Raw genomic sequence first — 21,274 nt, 5'->3', positions numbered from 1 at the left:
ACCTAGAGTTGTCAAATTTGTAGGGGCAGAAAATGGAATGGTGGTTGCCAGGGGTTGGGGTAGGGAGGGAATGGAGAGTTATTGTTTAATGAGTATAAGAGTTTCAGTTGGGAATATGAGAACGTTCTTGAGATGGATGGTGGTGATGGTTGCCCAACAATGTGAATGTACTTAATGTCACAGAACTGCACACTTAAAAATAGTTAAAATGATTTTGTTATGTATATTTAACCACAATTAAAAAAAGAAAAAGTACATAGACAGAAAAGGAAAGCCCTCTGCAGTAGAATCACAAAGAATCACATATAATAAATATAAAAGGAATAATAGAAAATTACCATTTGGCAACCTTCGCATAAATAGTTCAGGCAAGACTCATCGATGGAGGCTAGACCTAGTGGGTGGACATTTCAAGAGGGACAGGATATTGACTACAGGTCAAAGAACCTCCCCACAAAATGCTTATTAATTACTTGTTAATTAACAAGTAAAAAATACTAATCAACTTCACAGTGGAGAATTTGACAGATACTTTCTTAACCAACTGGTAAAAGTTAACATCACCAGTTATGGGTTAAACTGACATCACGTGCCTCCCGACATCACGCACCAAGAAGAACAGTGGCATTTCTGTGACATTCCTGCCAACAATGCATTACCTAACTAATTATGAGCAGCACCCGGCAAACTTTAAGTGAGTGACATTCTACGCACTGGCAGGTACTCTTCAAAAATGTCAAAACCATGAAAGAAGGGAGGCGTGTTGGGTCAAAGAATTATCCAGATTACCGGCCAATAACAAGACGCAAGGAATACAATGCATGATTCTTTCTGGACTGTGTCATGAACCAGAGAGAAAGGAGACAAAGGGAAGAGAAGGTTTCTGTTGTTCGTTTGGTCTTTTGCTGTAAATGACGTTACAGAAACAATTTGAAAGGGGGATAGGAATTTGATAATGGTGCTGTTAACATGTAAATTTCCCTGATTGTGATGAGTGTACTGTGATTATGTGTGTGCACCCTGATTTTTAGGAAATACACGTGGAAGTATTTTGGAGTAATCGGGCATTATGTCTGCAACTTACTTTCAAATAGTTCAGAATAAAATTATACACAGATATGTGTATGTGTGAGTGTGTGCACATACATGGGGGAAGGCATACGTGGTACAGCATTAACTGGTAAATCTGGATGAAAAGTAAACAGAAGTTCTTTGTACTATTCTTGCAACACTTGTGTAAATTTGAAATTATCTCAAAATAAAAAACGTTTTAAAAAACACGCAAATAACAAAGTCCACCGTGGATGACATCTGCTTCAAAAAGTTCTTCTCTAGTTTCCAGCAAGATTTCCTTCGTGAACTCCGAGACACTCAGACTTGTAGTAGGAAGAGCAATTTCTAAAGTCAAATTATCCCGGACCTTTATGGGCTAATTCAATGCTCCCAGGAACATAAGTCAATATTAAAGGTGAAATCCTGGTACGGACAATCAAATGAACTTTTAAGAAACTGCTCGACAAATATTGGCCCACTTGAAGTGTTTTACGACAGTGAAGGAGAAAGACAGCACAGAGGTGAACAGCTGTCACAAGTCGTGCATTAAGGCCATGGCCAGTCCCTTGCAGTGTTGTGATTAGGGCTGTGGTCACACAGGCCTGGGTGCACAGCTGAGCTCTACCACTTACTAGCTCTGTGACCTGGGTGAGTTCTTCCCACCTCAGATTTCCTCATCGGCAAAATGGAAATGATAGTTCTTAGGTTCATTTTAAGAGTAAAATGAGAATCCATAGAAGAGAACATTATTCGGCCATTAAAAAAAATGAAGTACTGATAAATGCTGCAATTTGGATGAACCTCGAAAACATGCTGAATAAAAGAAGCTAGACGCAAGAGGCCTCATGTCATATGATTCCACTGATGTAAAATGTCCAGAATAAGCAAGTCCATAGAGACAGAAAGTAGATTAGTGCGTGCTTAAAGAGGGGGGAATAACCAACAGGCACAGCGTTTCTTTTGAAGTGAAGAAAACATCCTACAATTGCAGTGATCATTGCAATATGTGAATATACTAAAAACCACTGAACTGTATACTTTAAATGGTTGAACTGTATGGTATGTGAATTTTATCTCATTAAAGCTTTAAAAAAAAAAAAAAGGAATGAACTGGGATAATGAAAGAGACGGCTTATTAAATTCATTCATGCAACAAACACTTACTGAGTACCTATCCCAGGGAAGGCATCCAGGCACTAAAACACAACAGTTAATAGAATAACATCTCTGTCCTCAAGAAGCTGTCTTTTAATGGAGGAGAAACACAATAAAGAATATTCTAAAAATAAATAAAATGTCAGATGGTGATAAATGCTACAAAGAGGAATAAAGCAGTGAGAGGGAAACAGAGAGTGAGGTGGATGTCATTTATATAGAATGGCTGGGAAGGACCTCAGCAGCAAAGTAACACTTGATCAGACTTAGAAGTAGTGAGGCAGCAACATGCAGACATACGGAAGAGCATACCGGGCGAGGGGAGGAACAAGATCAAGGGCGCAGGGGTGGAACATATTTGACATGCTCAAGCATGCAAGAGGCCAGAGCGGTAGGAGCAGAACGAACAAAGGACAGAAGGACAGGGCACGAGGCCAGTGAGTAATGAAGAGCCAGATGATGCAGGGCCTCGGAGGTCACTGTAAAAAAATTCAGCCTTTATTTTTTTGTGAAATGGGAAAGGACTGGAGGGTTTTAGGCAGAAGAGTAACATGATCTGACTTAAATTTTTAAACCATCTTTCAAGCTACCGTGCAAGGAGAACACACAAGTCAGTTAAGAAAGCTACTGTGATAATCCAAGCAAGAAATGATGGTGGCAAGGACCAAGGTGGCAGCAGTAGTAATGATAAAGAGTCCAACTAGGAATATTTTAAGGGTAGCCAATGGGATTTCCTAATGGTTTAAATCTGGGATAAGAAAGAAAGGAAAAAAAATTATATGACTCTTAAGTTTTGGGCCTAGCCAATTAGAAGGTTGGAAGGACCAAGCTGGAGATGTGGAATCAAGTGCTGGATTTTGTACACATTAAAGCTGAGATGCTCAGTCATCCAAGTGCCTCGTACCTACTAAGCACTAAACTTCAGATGTTGTTACTGACAATCATAACATAAGATTGTTCTCACAAGAAATCAGAAAAAAAAAGAAAAGCAAGAATCTAGGTGTAGTCGATTGACGTTCCCATTGTTTATATTAACTGAAACTCATCTCACTTTTAATTTTTCATATAGTATCTTATTAGAGTTTGGGGGAGGATCTAAATATCACTCTGAATGTCCTAGAGAAAAATCACAAGGCTGAGATCAAAAGGAAAAAAATATTAATTTGCTTTTCATTCCGAGAGCTTGTCAGAAGATCAAGACAGAATTTTACCCGGGGGAAAACTCAACCTCCATTTATATGATATCTATCATTCCAGCATCCAACACTTTTGCATTCAGTATGATTACTTAAACTACCCAATATTTTTTAAAATCTTGTCCACAGCTTCTTTGATCTGTGGTTCCCACCCAAGTCCCCACAGCCTTAGGGAATCAAAAAGTAGTTAACAGAGAGCTTCCAGTTATTTATAACTTTTCAATAAGTATAATGGAAATCTTACTTTAACCTGCAATTTGTCTACCTACATGAACTAATGAAAATGTCAAATCTCTTTTGCTTTTGACTGCAAAACAATTACGTTACTTGGTGTGGTAGTCTGAAGCTGAGTGGCACACATGTCGTTTTCTACCAAGAAAAAAAAAAGGGGCAAACTGTTATACAATACAGTTTTGGAAACAAATTTTTTCAGAAAATTAAGTTTATGGGTGAAAAGGCTAGTAATCATGTGTGGCATGTGTGATGTGTGTAGCATGTGGTGGCAAAGCCTTATGGGTAGGAACACGGACTCTGAAGCCAACTCACCTTGGTTCAAATCTCAGCTCTGATGTGAATCTACATATTACCTGGGAAAATTAACCCAAAAGAAGCATCTTGACACATAATCTAATGAAACTATTAGAGTTCAAGAGAAAGAAGGAAAAATCCTCAAGGCCTCTGGGAAAAACTATTAAATAACTTACTACAGAAAGCAAATTAGGCTAGCATCAGACTTTTCAAAGCAAATATACAAAGCAAGTGGACGAAGAGACCAGCATTTTTTAAAAGCTTAATGAAAGAAAGTGTAAACCAAAAATTTTATATCTAGCCAAGTTATCTTTCAACTATCAAAGATATAGAAAAACAGGTTTCAACCTACAAGAACTAAGAGAATGCTGTACTTGTCAGTCTTCCTTGACGAATCTACTAGAGGATAAGCTTTATCTAACCAAGTGGTAACTAAGCAACATCCACAAAATAACTGATGGTGAGCATTTAAGAACATAAAAATGTACACGTAAGAGTAAAATAAAGATGGAAACGGGTAGAAACCCTAACTAATGTATACAGTTATATATTGTCAGTAGAAATACTGCAATTAGAAAATGGTAAACGGAAAGGAAAAATAAAAGAAAAATTCACTGTATGGGCAATAGCTAATAGATGGGTATTAAAAGATAACGAAAAATCTGATAAGCTAGATAATAAAAATTAGATAAAACAGAAAACTAGGGATATTCAAAAGATGTAAGTACAAATGTGACTGCTAGAACAAAAATACAAGCCTTCTTACATAACACACAAAAAACTTTTTTCAAGAGTAAATAAACATCTTAGAAAAAAAGAATATACATCTTGTAATATACAATGCAAAGAAACACAATATATATAATTATAAAACGTTATGACAGAGTTGACACCAAACCTGTCATAATAAATGCAAGTGAGTTTGTTACCTATTAACAGAAATCAACAATCCATAACGAAGACACAACACTACAATTGTTTATCAAACAGAGCAGCAATCAACTTTATAAAGCAAAAACTACACCCTGTTTCTAATTCTAATAAGATTCTAATTATTCTAAAATTAGAATGAGGGTTATATTGTGGTATTTCAAAAATACCCAAACCTACAATTACTGGAGTAACCCTTTTCCTGTTTACCCCAAAATAACTCACGGATTACAATCCTAACCTAGCCCCCAAAGTCTGCCATGAAATATCTCACTTTTATTAATATTTTCGCATCACTCTAGTATATCCACAGTCTTTGGAAACAAATGACATCATTCTATTTATAGCATTCTGTTTTTAGTAGTTCAATCGCTGAAAACGTCAAATCCTAGAAAACGTAGCATTCCTACACGTGACGTTAAACAAACACTGGCAGCGAGCTGCATTGTTTTTTCTAAACGAGAAATTAATGAAATGAATAAAAGGAAAATAATTTTTATCTCCCCTCTACAGAGGGTGAAGTGTTGTGGCTCTCTCCCTTGTTATTCCATTATTAGTCTTCATTAAGTGAAACACTGTTGCTTCATCATTAAATACGGGTCATCCAGCCTGGGCCCCATGATCTATCTGCTGATCTGCTCCGACTGGCACCACTGTCCTCTCTTCCTAAAAGAATTTCTCAGATTTGTACACCACCTCAGCACCAAGATGGCAGCCTCAAGTGCAATATTTTCTCCTTCCCTCAAGATCTTTTATTTGGTCATCCTGATTTTCATTCCCACCTAATCTTTCCTTATCTCAGCCAGCTACTTTGGGCTTCTCTAATTTTTTATAGAATCAATATCCTTTTGGATCTTGTTGAGAAGAAAAATCTTAACTTTCTAAAAGCTTTTTAATTCATTTATTATAATAGCACAGATAGGTATGAAACTCAAAACAAACAAAACAAAGCCCAAGCTTCTCTTAGAATCTCAGCAGCACTCTTCAGAAGTAACTATAGTTAGCAGTTTCTTAATCTTTAAGAAATGTCTCATGCATACAACTATACCTACATGTACATGGATATAAACACACTACTGCCTCCATGCCCACCTGTGTGAAATACACACCCACACAGAATCTTCCTGATCGACATCCTGATTTTTTCACTTACTACAACTTGAAGATCTTTCTATATCAATACACTCTTTAATAGCTACACAATATTCCATTGTATGAATATGCCATCCATAATTTAATCCCTATTCTAGGACATCGATACTATTTCTACAGTTTTGTTGATAAAACAATGCAGAACATATCCTTTAAAATCATCTTTACACACTTTTAAAAGTATATCTATAAATTTTTAGAAAGAAAATTGCTTTGTCGAGTTTTTTCACTTTAATAAATTTGCCAGACTGCGCTCAAAAGAAGGTACCAGTTTCAACTTCCACTAATTGAGTGTGAAAGTCCCTGGTTTCTCTCACTTTTGCCAATACTACATCTATTAACAAACTTCTTCATCTTTGTCTATCTGTTTCACGGAAAACGGTACCATTCTAGTTTGCATTTCTATTTGAGACTAAGCAGTTTTTCATGTTTTCAAAGCACTTTTTTCCCCCCTTTTCTGTGAGTTGCCAATTTGTCACTGTTCATTCTCTACTGGATGTTTTTTTCTTACTGGTTTATAGGAGCTCTTGATATAACCAGAAAATGATCCTTTATTATAGGTGTGACAGATATTTATCTTAGGGTTTTTTTTTTTTTTTTTTTACCTTTTTACTCTGCGGTATTTTTCCCTCCACGGAAATTCATCTGAGCATGATTAAATTTATCAGATTTTTCCTTTACGGCTTCTGGGTGTCTTGCCATGCTTAGAAAAACTTAACTCATAGTATTGTTGTGAGACAGAAATAAATTAATGCTTAGCACAGAATCAGCCTGTAGAGTTTCACCTTGGGGACTAGAAATTTAGTTTTCGGTCAGAATAAAATACAATAAAATCACAGATGTTAACAAGATCCTGCAAGGTGTGGCCCTTACTTAACTCTTCTGTTCTGGCAACCTCTCTGTTTTCCTCAAATGTGCCACACGTGGCCTTTGTACGTGTTTTTCTCCACATTCAGACCCCGCCCCCAATCCTACCTTCTCAGTGGGTGATACCAACATGGGTTCTAATCACACGCTTCTAATTGTCAGGTCGAAGGCTAGACTAGAAGTTCTGTGAAGCTATCTGTTTCTTCTCCAATGCGTGCCACCAGCCCCTAGCAAGGGGGCTAACACTTTTATAGATATATTTTTAAGACAAGTGGTGGTCTCTTTAATAATAAATAATAAATATTTATTATTCCTTAATAAATATTTGTGGCTGGGAGGGAAGGAAGAGAGCAGCCTTGGGGTGAGCTCCCACCACTGCCCTCTCCCACAGCCATATGGTTCCCCATGTGACCCCGGGGGGGTCTCAGAAGAGGCTGTAAAGATGACTCCTGCATGGTCAGGAAGAAGCACAGATATCAGTTGGCAAAGGCTCTCTTCTTAGCTAAAATATCAAAATTTGGTGTCTCCAAATGCATGGAGAGGTTCTGGGACAAGTCTATGGCTTATGCACAAGGACTCTAGACATTCGCTTTGGAAATTCTTGTTAAAATTACTGAACAGCACACAGATAGGGAAACATGTCCTCCTCAGTACCACGAACCAGGGAAGAATGGACTGAGTACTAGAAATAATTGCTGAAGGTGAGGCTAGATAACCACACAGACACCCATCGGGTAGATAGGCAACAGGAGATAAGGCAGGTGGTGGTCTCTTTACCCCTTTATTAAACAAATTATATTATTTCATTTACAACTTATAATTATACCTATCACGTTATTAAGAGTGAACAGAAGTGAGTGATGTTTACAGGGGAAACTCAGTAACCAGCACTTAGAACAAAGTGCTACACAGAGTAAAGGAGGGCTTAATAAACATTAGTCGTCATTGTCATTATTACTGGTGGGAGATATGCAGAAAAGATTCTTCTCCATAATTATGCAAGTTTCACATAAGCCATTTTGAAATGGTATCATTTATGTTACACCGCCTTTTCATACACAACGTCATGGCTCAGGGGCTGTCCCTACATTATTTCAAAGAGCACATAATTAGAAATTAAAAGTTTTATTCCATAACCCATCTATTTGAACTTTGATAGATTGTAAACTCTCCTTCCTTTGCTATTTTCTTCAAAAAGCATCTGTAACTACCAAAAATTATTTTCCAATTGTATATTTAATACTTGTGTCCCACCACCAACAATTCTGTGATTCGCAGTATGCTTGTCACTAATAAGGAACAGTTAGAGCTCAGTGAGGGTGAAGATCAGAGGAATTAACAGCATCGATACTATATTGCAGGGCTGGTCTCAAGGGTTACAAACAGTTGTAATACTGGATACTGAGACTTCACATCTCTAAGACTCACCCCCATCTGCCACCGACTGTGAATGCAAACAGAAGTTAGTCTACAATAAGGTTATGTCAATGCACCTTTATTACCTGAAAGGATGGGGAAAGGCAAATTAGCATGACTCCATTTGAGTTGTATCAACAAGGTGATTAAGACAGTGGTTCCGGACAAGATGGGAAAAAAACTGAAAAAGTTTCCAGTCCTCCCCATGTATACAGTAGGCACTTGATGAATGTCTGCTGAATGAATGAATTTGAGGGAAGTGAAGAAAAACCAGGTAGAATAAAACACCAAAAGGAGGGGCGTGGAGAAAAAAGTCACAAGGAGAGGATGGAGAAGAGGAAAAGCCTACTCCTTGTGCTCGTTCTTAACATCTGCAAACCTGCCAGCCCCTGACAAACCATTCTCACCAGTCATCCTCGGAGCATTGTCTATTATTTATCAAGGATGTCAGGTCATAACATGGCCCAGGTGGGTACTACTCATTTCACAGAAAAAGTTGAATGCACACACACGCGCGCACACACACAGACCCTAACACTTGTGAAAAAGAGCCTCAAATCAATGTCTAAAACAAAATAAATGTATAAAACAATTGAGCCCTATGGCGAGGAAACTTGAAGAAATGAAAGACGGAATGCCCGCCTGCGAGAGAGTTTACAGCCTATTTGCCAGGAAATCACACCAGAAGTCGAATTCCCACATTACAGAATGCAGATTCTGCAAAGGCTTAGTTAGCTCTGAGGCTAGGACTGTGTTTATGGCAAGTGAGTCTTTAAAAAAAAACGCTGATGAATCAAAAAAAAAACCTACAATGATGCTGAATATTTGTTTTATCTAGGCACCACCACCACCACCACCCCCGCCCCAGTGATGTGGGGAACAGTCGAGCAGGCCAAGTAATTTCAGGAACTTATTTTCAAAGCTGCTATGCTAAGAAGGGAGCTTAGACTAGGGATCCAAAGTCTAATTTCAGTTTCTTGCCTAAATATAAAGTGATACGAGATGTATCTTTCTTACCCGCTGCTCCAGAAAACTCATTATCTTTGTCCTTGGGGACAAAGTTTATAGTTTGGTATGTTCTAAAGATTACAAGAATTTTCCACTTTTCTAATTAAATTTTAATATTCTATAGGAAAAACATAAATCATGAAGAAGGGGCAGTAGATAGGGACAAGCATTCTAAGTAACAGAGGCTAGAAAAAGGTTAAGGCAGCTTTTTAATGGTAGTGGATGGCTGTCTTTGTAAATCGCTACCTTCTCATGGAGTTTCTTTGGTTGCATCTCTGCCCTGACAACGGGGCAACAAAGGAAAGTGCCTCCGAAAATCCTTCCACGAATGGCTTTTACCCTAGTTCAAAGCCTCTCCCTCACTTGTTTGCTCTCCCTGAGTCCACTCCTGCCTCCAACAACCCTTCCTTCACAGCAGCCAGAGGGATATTTTTAAATAGATCAGCTCATGCTACTCCCCTGATCATATCCTTCTATGGTTTAAACTACAATCTCAACTGCTCTCCACGGTCCACATGATGCTGAGGACCTGAGAAATCCCGGTGTGGTCTAGTCTCCACCTATGTTCCCAGTTCCGTAGCTCCTCCACGTGCTCCCTTCTGTTCTTCGAGCACTCCAAGAACTCCCCCCATGTCACACTTGCACACTTGCTGTTTCCTGAAACCTGGAACACCTGATCCTAGCACAGTGCCTGGCATTTAGTAATCCCACAATAAACAGTTCTTGAATGAATAGATCCATGTTTCATTAGAATGGATCGATGAGATGATGAAGACTTGGATCTAGAGCCCATTATCTTTAAAATAAATGTATTGCATGTGTGTATATATGCATGTGTGTATGGACGGCCAGACACATACAGTGTGTATGTACATGTATATCAGATACAAGTACATATGGATTCTAAACAGTATACTCTATACTGATAAATTTCAATTTCTGTTTTGTATTACCTTAATCGAACTCATTTGAGGCTGGTATACAAGTCTGTCTCCCTTTCTACATTCAATGCTCTCTGCAAACATGAATCATATCTTTCAAATTTCAATGCTGCCAAGGACCATAGCACATACGAGTTTGCTAAATGCACACAATCTTCTAAAACTCAGTAATGAACTGGGCTGCGTTTTAGGGTGTTTGAATCCATTTCAGGGATCTCAAACCCTTGAGAGTGGTTGCAGTCTACCACTCCCACAGAATCTTCCAAACGTCAGTAATGGCCTTTGCGTATTACATGCCATTGAGTCGGCTCCATCTCCCGATGATGAGTGACGTCCACAACGTCTTGTCCTCAATAGCCCTGCTCAGCTCCAAGAGACTCCTGCCTATGCCTTCTTTGATGAAGTCAATCCGTCTCATGTTTAGCCTTCCTCCTTTCCTGCTGCCTTCTATTTTTCCCAGCATTATTGTCTTTCCCAAAGGGCCCTGCCTTCTCATGATGTACCGGAAGTGGGACAGCTTCAGTTTTGTCATTTTTGCCTCCACGGATGTTTCGGGCTTAATTTGCTCTAGGATCCACTTGTCTGTCAGTGGCGGAGCTCTCCTCCAACACCATCTTGCAAATGAATCAACTTTTTTTTTTTCTATCAGCCTTTCCTTTTCTTATTTGCCTTTCCTTTCCTTAAAAAGGTCAGTCAGCATTGAATAGCAAGTGCTGTCTGCGTTTCCCAAAGGGAAAGAGGCATAAGCACAGTGTCCTCTATTGTTCTGTAGAGTAACAAATACAAACACCAGTTGGCTCTGCTTTTCCAGGATCTTGTGTGACTAACAGTCTCCACACTGAGCATGTGCGAGAAGGGTAAGTAATCTTAGCAGTGACCCCTGCACTTGAGCTACTCTGTCCAAAAACCTGAGCTTACAGAGATTGGGATGTGACATTAATTAAGACATCCTAGTTTCAAGTGGAAAGACACAGAACTGTTATTTTTCAGCCAGGCAAGTTTATTTACTTACGAGAGATAAACAAACATGACCACCAGGGAGAGCCTGGGACAAAATGTACTTGACCTGCTTATAGATAAAGCAAAAGCCAAGAGTCTCAGAACAAGCTAAATTTTCTGCTCCTCTCAGCTCAAGTCGTCGGACGTTATCTTTCAGAGGAACAAAAGCAAATGTAAAGGATGTGCCATATGCTGAAGGAAGACGGAAAATACAGCCATTTTTGTCAGCTGAACGAGGCAGAGTAGGGCAGATAAGCAATCTCAACATCTAAATTCAGCACTACTACCACTAAATTACCCAGGGAAATATCATTTAACTACTCAATGCCTTCTTCTCCCTACTTATGATCTATGATGTTGAAAGGTATCAGTACACTGAAAACATTGACATTTTAACTGCTGAATGCATACAAAATCTAGATCATAAGCACATGAATCAAAAATAATTTTGATAATTAAGCAAAACAAAACTCAGACTACTACTTGTCATTCCGGAGTCAGCTCATATGACCACCTCTTCAGAGAGACTTTTCTTAAATCCCTTATCGAAACTAACCACATTGTCCCCATTTCTATTTTATTTATTCATGTGTTTGCCTACTCTCTCTCAGCTGAAAGAATAGCAATCTTTGTCCATCTTACTGCTTTATTCTGCCTGGTTCAATAACTACTTGTTGAATGAATTAATACTGAGTTTTAAAATAATTTGAAAAAGAAGAACGAAGTTGGAAGACTAACACTCTCTGATTTCAAGACTTATTATAAAGCTACAATAATCAAGACCATGTGGTATTGGCATAAGAATAGACAAACAAATCAATGGAACAGCAGAGTCCAGAAATAGACCCACATATAAATGGACAACTGATTTTCAACAGAGGTGCAAGTTCAATAAAGATGGAATTTTTTTTTTTTTTAACAAATCTTGCTGGAACAACTGAATATCCATATGCCAAAAAAAGAATACGCATCGCACCTCATACCATATAAAAAATAAATAAATAAATAACTCAAAGTGGATCAGAAACCCAAACTATAAAACTTGGAGAAAACATTTGAGACCTTGGGTTAAGCAAAGATTTCTTAGAAAGGACACCAGAAGCATTACCTATTTTTTAAAAACTGATAGACTGGACTTCACCCAAATGAAAACCTTTTCTTCAATTACAACCTTAAAAAAATGAAAAGACAAGCCACAGACTAAGAAAATATTTGTAATTCCGATAAAGGACTTGTATCTAGAATAAAGAACTCTTGTCTACGGCCATGCTACCCTGAACAAGCCCGATCCCATCTGATCTCAGAAGCTAAGCAGGGTCGAGCCTGGTTAGTACTTGGATAGGAGACCACCTAGGAAGACCAGGTGCTGTAGGCGTAAAATAAATAAATAAATAAATATAAAATAAAGAACTCTCAAATCTCAATAAGAAAACAAACAAATAAAAAAGAGGGAAAATACCTGATAAAATAAACAAGTCACTAAAGATAGATGGTAAACAGGCAAATGAAAAGATGATTAACACGATTATTCACCAGGAAAAATACAAACTAAAACTACAATGAGATACAAGGACACTTTCTCTAAAATAGCTAAAATTTAAAAACTGACCATACCCACTGTTGATGAGTATGTGGAAGAACTGTTAACTCTCATACACTGCTGGTGGAGATGTAAATGGTGTAACTACTTTGAAAACCAGTTTGGCAATTTCTGAAAAAGTTAAATATGCATCTACTGTATGATCCGGCCATACCACTGATAGATATTTACAGAAGGGAAATGAAAGCATATGTCCATATAAACACTTGTAGATCAATGTTCAGAGCAGCTTTTATTAGCAATAGCCAAACTCTAGAAACAACCCAAATGTCCATCAACAGGTGGATGGATAAACAACTGGCAGTATGTCCACACAATTGAGTATTACTAAGCAATAAAAAGTAGCGAACTATTTAACATATACTACAACGTGGATAAATCTCAACATAATTATGCTGAGCATAAGAAGCCAGACATAAAATTCCATTTACAGAAAAGGCTAGTAAATGCAAATTAATGTATAGGGACACAAAGCAGAATAGTGGTTGACTGTCAAGGAACGGACTGTAAAGGACACGAGGAACCATCTCAAGCAGTGATAGATATGATATGTTCCTTATCTTGACTGTAGTGATGGTTTCATAGGTGTACACATATGTCAAAACTTATCAAATTGTAAACTGAAATATATGTAATTTATTGCATGTCATTTATACCTCAGTAAAGCTAGTTTAAAATAATAAAACAGACCTACAATATGAAAAATAATAATTATTCCCAATTATACGTATTATGTTCGTAATTTGACTTTTTTGGTGGCACACATTTCTTTTTTATAATAGGTGAGTCAGGGAGGGCTGGAAGAAAGGAAGAATTAGTCCATCTCAAACTGTCATCTTTACCACTTGCTGGTTGGCTATACCCACACTTTCCTGCTTCTAGGCTAACAAGCTGGACAATGTAGGGTCTATTACTACCCTGCCCTTCCCCACCCCCAACCCCCAGTCTTTTGTCTTCTAAAGAAGCAGATCCTCACTTGTCTGGAAGGGCAGACACAGGAACAAAAGTCTCAATGACTATCTGACAGATTAAAGAATAGACAACTGTTTTATTTAAAAGCTCCCTAAAGAATTACAACATTTGAGGCTATACACTGTTCTGTTGAAATGCAGTTATATATTACCCAGATGTGTATGCACTCGTCAACAGACCTGTCCAAATCACTCACTTGCTAAGTTTCCAGTTTTCTTTTTTCTCAATCTTTTCCTTCCAGGTCCATGAATGAATAATGTGCAGGTGTATTTTGAGAAGACATTCTAATATTTTGAAAAGTCTCTCATTCAAATAATGCTAACAGCTTAAACAGCTTTTCAAATGTCTGAGACAGTGCCCATAACAGGACAATCAAAGACTAAACGATGAATCTTATATGTGAATGGTATATAAAGAATGACGATATGAAAAAGCAGGACCACCACCTGAAAACAACAGGTCACACTACTGTTTAACAACAAAATTAAGGCTTAAAAATGATTAGCAATAATTATAAAATAATAATAGCAACATGGTGATTAACTGGGGATTCTGGCTCCACCACTTATTGGTTGAGTGACCTTAGACAAGTTGCCTAACTACCGAAACTCAGTTTACTCATCTTTAGACAGGGGATAATAGTAAGGTTATAATGAAGATTAAATGTGTCAGACTTACAGTAACAGCTTAACAAATGTCAGCTATTAGTATCATTACCCTGAACTTTCAAAGCATCTCATTAATTCACTAATCCGCCTTCTGACTCAGGTTCAAATGCTGTCATTTATCAGCTTGCTACTTCTGAGCCTCAGTTTCCACATCCGTGAAACGGGGATAATGAACGTTACCTGACATTTAAGGTTGTGGTAAAGGATTAAATAACTAAAGATACAGCTCCCTTCCCTCCCATCTCTCAAAGCGAAGACTGCAGAGGAAGGAAATACTTCTAATAGCTGCAGATACAGTCAGTTTTTCCATTTCTGGCACGTGAGGAATGGGGGTGGGGGGAAAGGAGATGCAAAGACGCATAGAAAGGGGTCAGGGACCCTGAGTGAAGCCCCCAAACGAGCGCGAGAGGCAGTGACCTCAAGCAGCTCCATCGCCTGGGGCCCGGCCCCGAGCAACTCCCTCCTCTTCCCTCCCGAGTCCGGGGCCCAGGAGCCTCCCCAAGTGAACGGGGTTATTTCGGAATCACCATGAGGCAATTCTCATGAGGCAATGGGTCAGGAATGCGGCGCCGAGCCGGGCCGCTGGCGTCCGCCGTTCCCGTGGCGGCTCTACCTGCCCCAGTCCTGACGGGCATGGCATCCCTTGGGCTGAGGGAGCCGGAACTCGGGGAGGCAGGAAATGAATGGGGACCCGAGGGGTGGGAGGGCGGTGGGGCCGGGCCCCCGAGCCGGGAGGGTCTGAAGTCTGGGACGGAGCCTGCCCCGAGACCCCGGACGGGAGACCGAAGCTCGGCCGGGGCGCCCCCTCCTGGGCGGGGCTGACCGAACGCGGCAGGGGCCGGGCCGAGGCCCGCGCCGGGCCCCTCGGGGCTCCTCACCTCCGCGATGTCATGTTCCTCCCGCCCTCCGGCTCCGCGACGGACCCGCTCCTTGCTCAGGCTCCGCTGGGCCCGGTCACATCGGGATGGCCCGAGGGAGGCCCGCTCGGGACCGGACACGGGGCAGAGCCAGCCGGCCGCGCGCAGACCCCCCTCCAGGCCTGGGGATCGCGGAGACTGCAGCCGCCCCCCAAGCTCGCTTCGCTCCTCCTTCTCGCCCCGCCCCTCGCCGTGGGCGCCATAGTGACGTCACCCCGCGCGACGCCCGCCGCCACTTCCTGCTTCCACTGGGCCGGGGACCGAGCGGCGGCTGGTAATGGCAGTTCGGTTCCTCGGTGGAGCCGCCGCCTCTCGCACTTTCCAAGACACCCACACGTCCCCCTTTAGATCTTGGCCGCAAGGCGTGCGCTGCGCGCTCAGTGTTGTACGCGCTCCCACGAAGCGATCGCTTCCGTTCCCACGGTGTCAATTTCCATTCGGCGCTGACTGCCAAACCGAATTTCATTCATTTCGTTCCACAAACGGGCCGCTCCACGTAACGAGTTGTATAACCTTGACCGAGTTGCTTAATTTCTCCGAGCCTCAGCTTCCTCCCTTCCTTCATTTATGTAAAATAAAGATAGTATTGTATTTTCTACATACGATTTATGTAAAATAAAGATAGTATTGTATTTTCTACATACGATTAGTGTGAGGATTCAATATGTACAATCTTTAGGTATAGACGGCCTATTACTAAGTGTTTTGTAACTGTTAGCTGTATTATCAGTATAATTAAACATCTCTTGAGCGTTTTCTATCTGCTAGGCACTGTTTTAGACTAAGGATACAACAGTGAAAAGAAAAGTCAAAAATCCCTGTGTTCTGGGAGGAGCTACAATAATCAAGATAAGTAAAATACTCCCATCTTTCCTTCTTGTCTTTTTCGAATAGCCCTTTATATGATCTTAAACAGGGTAATTCGTGAAGGCTTCACTGAAGATGGCATTTGAGTAAAGATCAGATGCAAGAGCAGTCAGTGGAAATAAGGGAATAGCATTTCAAGCACCGGGAAGAGACAAGTGCAAAGGACCTGAGGCAGGAGGTTGCCTCCCGTATTTGAAGAACAATAAAGAAGTCTGGCTGGAGGGGGAGGTGGTGGTGGTGAAGGGAGAATAGTAGGAGACAACGGTAAGAAAGAGAGGGTCCTATAGGTTTAAATGAACAGTGAAATGGAGAGCCATTGAAAGATTTTCAGCAGAGAAGGGATATAATCTATTTTTTTTTTTAAGTATTACTTTGGGTGCTGTGTGAGAAATGAGATCAAGAGAGCAAAGCCAGTAACAGAGACACTATTTTACAATAGTAAAATAACTGTAGTATCCCAGGCTGGAGATGATGGTGGTTCATACCAGAGCGAGAACGTAGAGCTTTTACCTAATGAATGCCCATGACTAAGATTAAAGGGCCACAGATCTAGTGAGTGAATCCGACCCACATCAGGTAGCTCCAAAATCCTCCCTTTTTTTCCTTCCAAAGATCCCCATCGCACCCCTAGACAAAGAACTCTCACACAGCGTGCTAACTGCTTCAGCATTTATGTGCTCCTTACAAAAATTGTCTTTAATATATGCAAATTTAATTTAGGCAATAGGCATTCAACAACAAGTTGCTCAACCTGTTTCTTTCAATTCTCTGTAAATCCTGGCCACCTTGATGACTCAAACAACACTCTAATTGATCGTAGGCCTGCAAGCTTGCCCTTTCCCATCCTTTCTCCACTTAATAGCCAGAGTAATCTAAAATACAAATCTAGTCACTCCCTACATTGAATACTTCAAGGGCTTCTCATGGCTTTTAGAATGAAATAAAGAAAAAAAAACATTTTTTTTTATCACCCGGTCTGATCCTTGCTCACTTCTCAAGTTCCTCTCCTCCCCACCACTCACCTACATCTCTCTGACCCAGTCTTGCTGAATGACTTTGACTTCCCCACCAATTCAGGGCCTTTAAACAATCTGCTGCCACTCACTGGAGGGTTCTTCCTGACCTCTCTTCTCCATGAACTCTAGTTTATGCCTCACATCTCAGACAAGAAGACATCTCTGAGTTAGAAGCCTTCCGCGATTCTCTCAGTCCAGGTTATATGGTTCCCAAGACACCTCTCCTAGCTTAGAACCGGACATACTCCATTATAAGTCACACGCTCCGTTATAACTCTAAGACACAGTACCATGTGAGATTTAGGTTCTTGAGCTCCAAAGCTCAACCTGCCTGTCTGAGCGTCCATACATAAGTCACTTGACTCTGTGTCTCAGTTTTCTTCTCTGTAAAATGGAGATAAAAAAAAAAAATACTGCTTACTGTATAGGGTAAGTTGTAAAGAATGAAAGAGTTAATGTTTGTGAAGTACAGTAAGCTGGAGCCTATTCTGGCAACTCAAGGCACAAGGTAGGAATCAACCTTAGGAGGCTTTTTCATCACAGGGCATATCTCACACACGTGTGCACACACACATACACACACACACACTCAGACTGGCACAATAGAGACACACCAATTCACCCCACATGTACATTTTTGGGATGTGGGAAGAAACCAAAGCACCTGAAAAAAAACCCACGCAGACGTGGGAAGAATGTGCGAACTCCACACAGACAGGGGCCTTGACCAGGAATGGATTTTATTTTCTCATCAATGTTAGGGAACGATGATGAAAAAATGACATCATTCACGGACCTGCTGTACTCGGAACAGTGCCTGGCAAAGTAAGCACTTGCTAAATGCTGTTTATCGTATGTCTCTTCCAAAGTAAATTGTAAGTCCTTTAGGCGCAGAGACCGTTGCTTCCCCAATCTTGTCTATGTTCTGTACACTCTGCTGCAAGAAGAATCTTTCTAGAAGACAAATCTAATCATTTCATTCTCTTGTTCTGTGAGAGAGGTTCAAAGCCTTCAGCACTAAATTAAAATCCGTCTGTTAGCACATCAGGCCTTTGTAAATATGGACTCTGTCTGTTCTGTTTCATTTTTCCCCACTCCCTCCCACAATCTGGAAGTTTTCAAAGGCTTCTTGCCGTTTCTTGTATCCCTTGCAAAAGTTAGTTCCTTCTTTCTGGAATACCCTTCAAACCCTTCTCTATCTGGAAAACTAAATGTCAAGCAAGGTTCAGCTCCAACTTAATCATCTCCTTCGTAAAACATTCTCTGCATATACCCTTTGACCACTTCCTGGAAATAAAATAGAGCCCGCACCCCCCCATGTTTTGGGTCTGTCTGTTCATGCTTCTCTTGGCCCCTAACACAGTTCAAGGTCATTGTTGATTGACTCTTTTGTCTCCCTAGATTATGAGCTTCTCTTAAAGCAAAGTCATTATCTTCTTCATATATATATATATATGCCAGAGCCTAGCACAGTAGTGCCTGGCATATAACAACCTTAAGAAATATTCATTTAGAGAGATTTTATTTTAATTTCTTTCTCAGTTACAAAAGCAATATTCCAAAAAAAGAAAAAAAATAATGTCCCCTGCTCCTCAGTGTCTACATCCTCCCTATCCCAACCCAATAAAACTAAACGGTTTGGTCTCTATACTTCCACACTTTCTTCTATACCTATACAAACACACACACATCCCCTACACACACTCACTCACTTACATAACCAATATAGGAACTTTTTCAATTTTTTCAGTGGATTCATAATATGTGTATATATTTAAGAGCTTGTTATATGTATATATGTGTGTATGTATGTATGTGTATGTACATATATACAAACATATAGATAGATATAAATATATATCTTGTGATTTAATGTTTTCTCCTAATGTATAATGGACATCCCTCTAGATCAGCACTGATCGTCCAATACAAATATAATGTGAGCCATACATGTACTTTTTTTTTTTAGGTTTAAGAAGTAATTTATTCTATTATCAGGAAAGGAAGTCTTTGCATGTCTGAACAGCCGGGTTTGCTATAGACTTGTGGTGCTGTGTTTCCCATTCTTCTAGTCTTGGAATACAAGCTCTCACCAAAGTCACCCTGCAGTCATTTGGAGAGCAATCTGACAATACTTAACTAAATGAATTCTACGCACCCCCAGTGACCTAGTAATTCGCCTTCTACATGTATATTTTATTATTTTTTTATTTTTTGTCCTTTTTATTTTTTTAAGTTTATTCATTTTATTTAGTTTCAAGTATACAGTATATCGTTAGACATCTATATAGTTTACAAAATGATACCCCCAAGTGCTCCCTCCCTCCCCTGACCCTCCACCTAGCCAACGTATTCATGTTAATTGCATTCCCTATGCCGTGCTCCCCATCCTGGTGACCATCCATCAACTACTAATTTGTACTTCTTTAACCCTTCACCCCGTTCTCTCAGCCCCCCTAAACCCCCTCCCCTCTGTCCATCACCAAATTGTCCACTATATTTGTGAGTCTGTTTTTGATTAGTTTCTTCTTTTTATTCCTTAGATTCTGCATATAAGTGAAATCACATCGTGTTTATCTTTCTCTGTCTGACTTAAATACTTTCTAGGTCCATCAAAGCAATATCTTTTTCCATCCCCTTCCTTTTAGTCTGTGTGTGTCTTTTAATCTGAAGTGAGTTTCTTATAGGCAACATGTAGGGGGTCTTGGTTTCCTTTCCATTCATCCACTCTTAGTTGGAGCATTTAATTCTTTTCCATTAGAGGTTTTTATTGATAGGAATGTGGTTGTTACCATCCTTTATTCCTGTTTTTGATACATTTTTTTTTTTTTAAAGAAGTCCCTCCAACATTTCCTGTAATACTGGCTTGGTGGTGATAAATTCCTTTAGCTTATTTTTGTCTGGGAAGATCTTTATCTGTCCTTCAACTCTAAATGGTAGCTTTGATGGATAAATTATTCTCAGTTGTAGATCCTGGGTCTTCATCCTGTCGAATATTTTGTGCCTAACCCTTCTGTCCTGCATAGTTTCTTTTGAGAAATCTGCTGCCAGTCTTATGGATGTTCTCTTATAAGTAACTATCTGTTTTTCTCTTGCTGCTTTTAATATTGTTTCTTTGTATTTAAACTTTGGCATTTTAATTATAATGTGTCTTGGTGTGGGCCTCTTTGGATCCCTGATTTTTGGAATTCTCTGAGCTTCCTGGGGTTTTATGTCTATTTCATTCAGCAGGTTAGCGAAGTTTACCATCATTATCTCTTCAAACAGCTGTTCAACATCTTGATTTTCTTCAGTTACGCCGATCAAATGGATATTTGGACCCTTAATAGTGTCCCATATGCTCCTTAAATTATTTTTATAGTCTTGGCATCTTTTTTCTTGCCATTCTGATTGACTGTCCTTGGCTTTCTTGTCCTTGTGATAGGACATTTGATCCTTTCCTTTATTCACTCTGTTTATTCCTTTATTTATTCCAGTTAATATACTTCTCATCTCAGATAATGTGTTCTTCATTTCTGACTGGTTCCCTTTTAAAATTTCCATTTCCATTTTTATGTTTTTTTATCTCTTTGTTGAAGTTCTCACTGAATTTAACCAACAGTTCATTGAGCATCTTTACAACTAGTGTTCTGAACTCTGCATCTGTTAGATTACTTGACTCCATTATATCTGTATCTCTGTTCTGGTCTCTCATATGGTTTCTGCTTCTTTGTCTTCCCATTTTGGCTGCCTTTCCATGTCTGTTTCTACATACTAAGCAAAGCTCCTAAGTCTTCCAGTCTTATTAGTGTGTATTTGTAAAGTAGATGTCCAATGGCACAGTCCTGAGAGGGGTTCAGCTGCAGGCCAAACTTAGCCCAAGCCTCTACCCCTCCAGCTATGCTGTGCTCATACCTGTCTCAAAAGGCCACACCAGAAACCGAGGCCAGCTGCCTCCACCAGTGTGAGTCTCAGCAAGGAGCACCTGACTCGCTGAGGGTGTACCTGGA

General features: G+C 39.8%; 1 protein-coding gene and 1 pseudogene across 1 annotated transcript in view; one reads left to right on the top strand and one right to left on the bottom strand.

Annotated features, from left to right (window-relative positions):
- Positions 1–15,578, bottom strand: part of PTPN11 (protein tyrosine phosphatase, non-receptor type 11) — a 78,598-nt gene extending 63,020 nt beyond the window's left edge. The window contains exon 1 of the mRNA XM_011355821.2: positions 15,364–15,578. Within this exon, the coding sequence (XP_011354123.1) occupies positions 15,364–15,377 (14 nt within the window). The 5' untranslated portion in view covers positions 15,378–15,578. The remainder of the gene's footprint in view (positions 1–15,363) is intronic.
- On the top strand, positions 12,502–12,620 carry LOC111737117 (annotated as a pseudogene).
- Positions 15,579–21,274: the final 5,696 nt, after the last annotated feature.

The sequence above is a fragment of the Pteropus vampyrus genome, unplaced genomic scaffold (genome assembly GCF_000151845.1).
Source record: "Pteropus vampyrus isolate Shadow unplaced genomic scaffold, Pvam_2.0 Scaffold23, whole genome shotgun sequence".
In the NCBI taxonomy this organism is placed as follows: Eukaryota; Metazoa; Chordata; class Mammalia; order Chiroptera; family Pteropodidae; genus Pteropus; species Pteropus vampyrus.
Note: the sequence above shows the minus strand (reverse complement) of the source record. Positions and strands in the feature narration are given on the sequence as shown.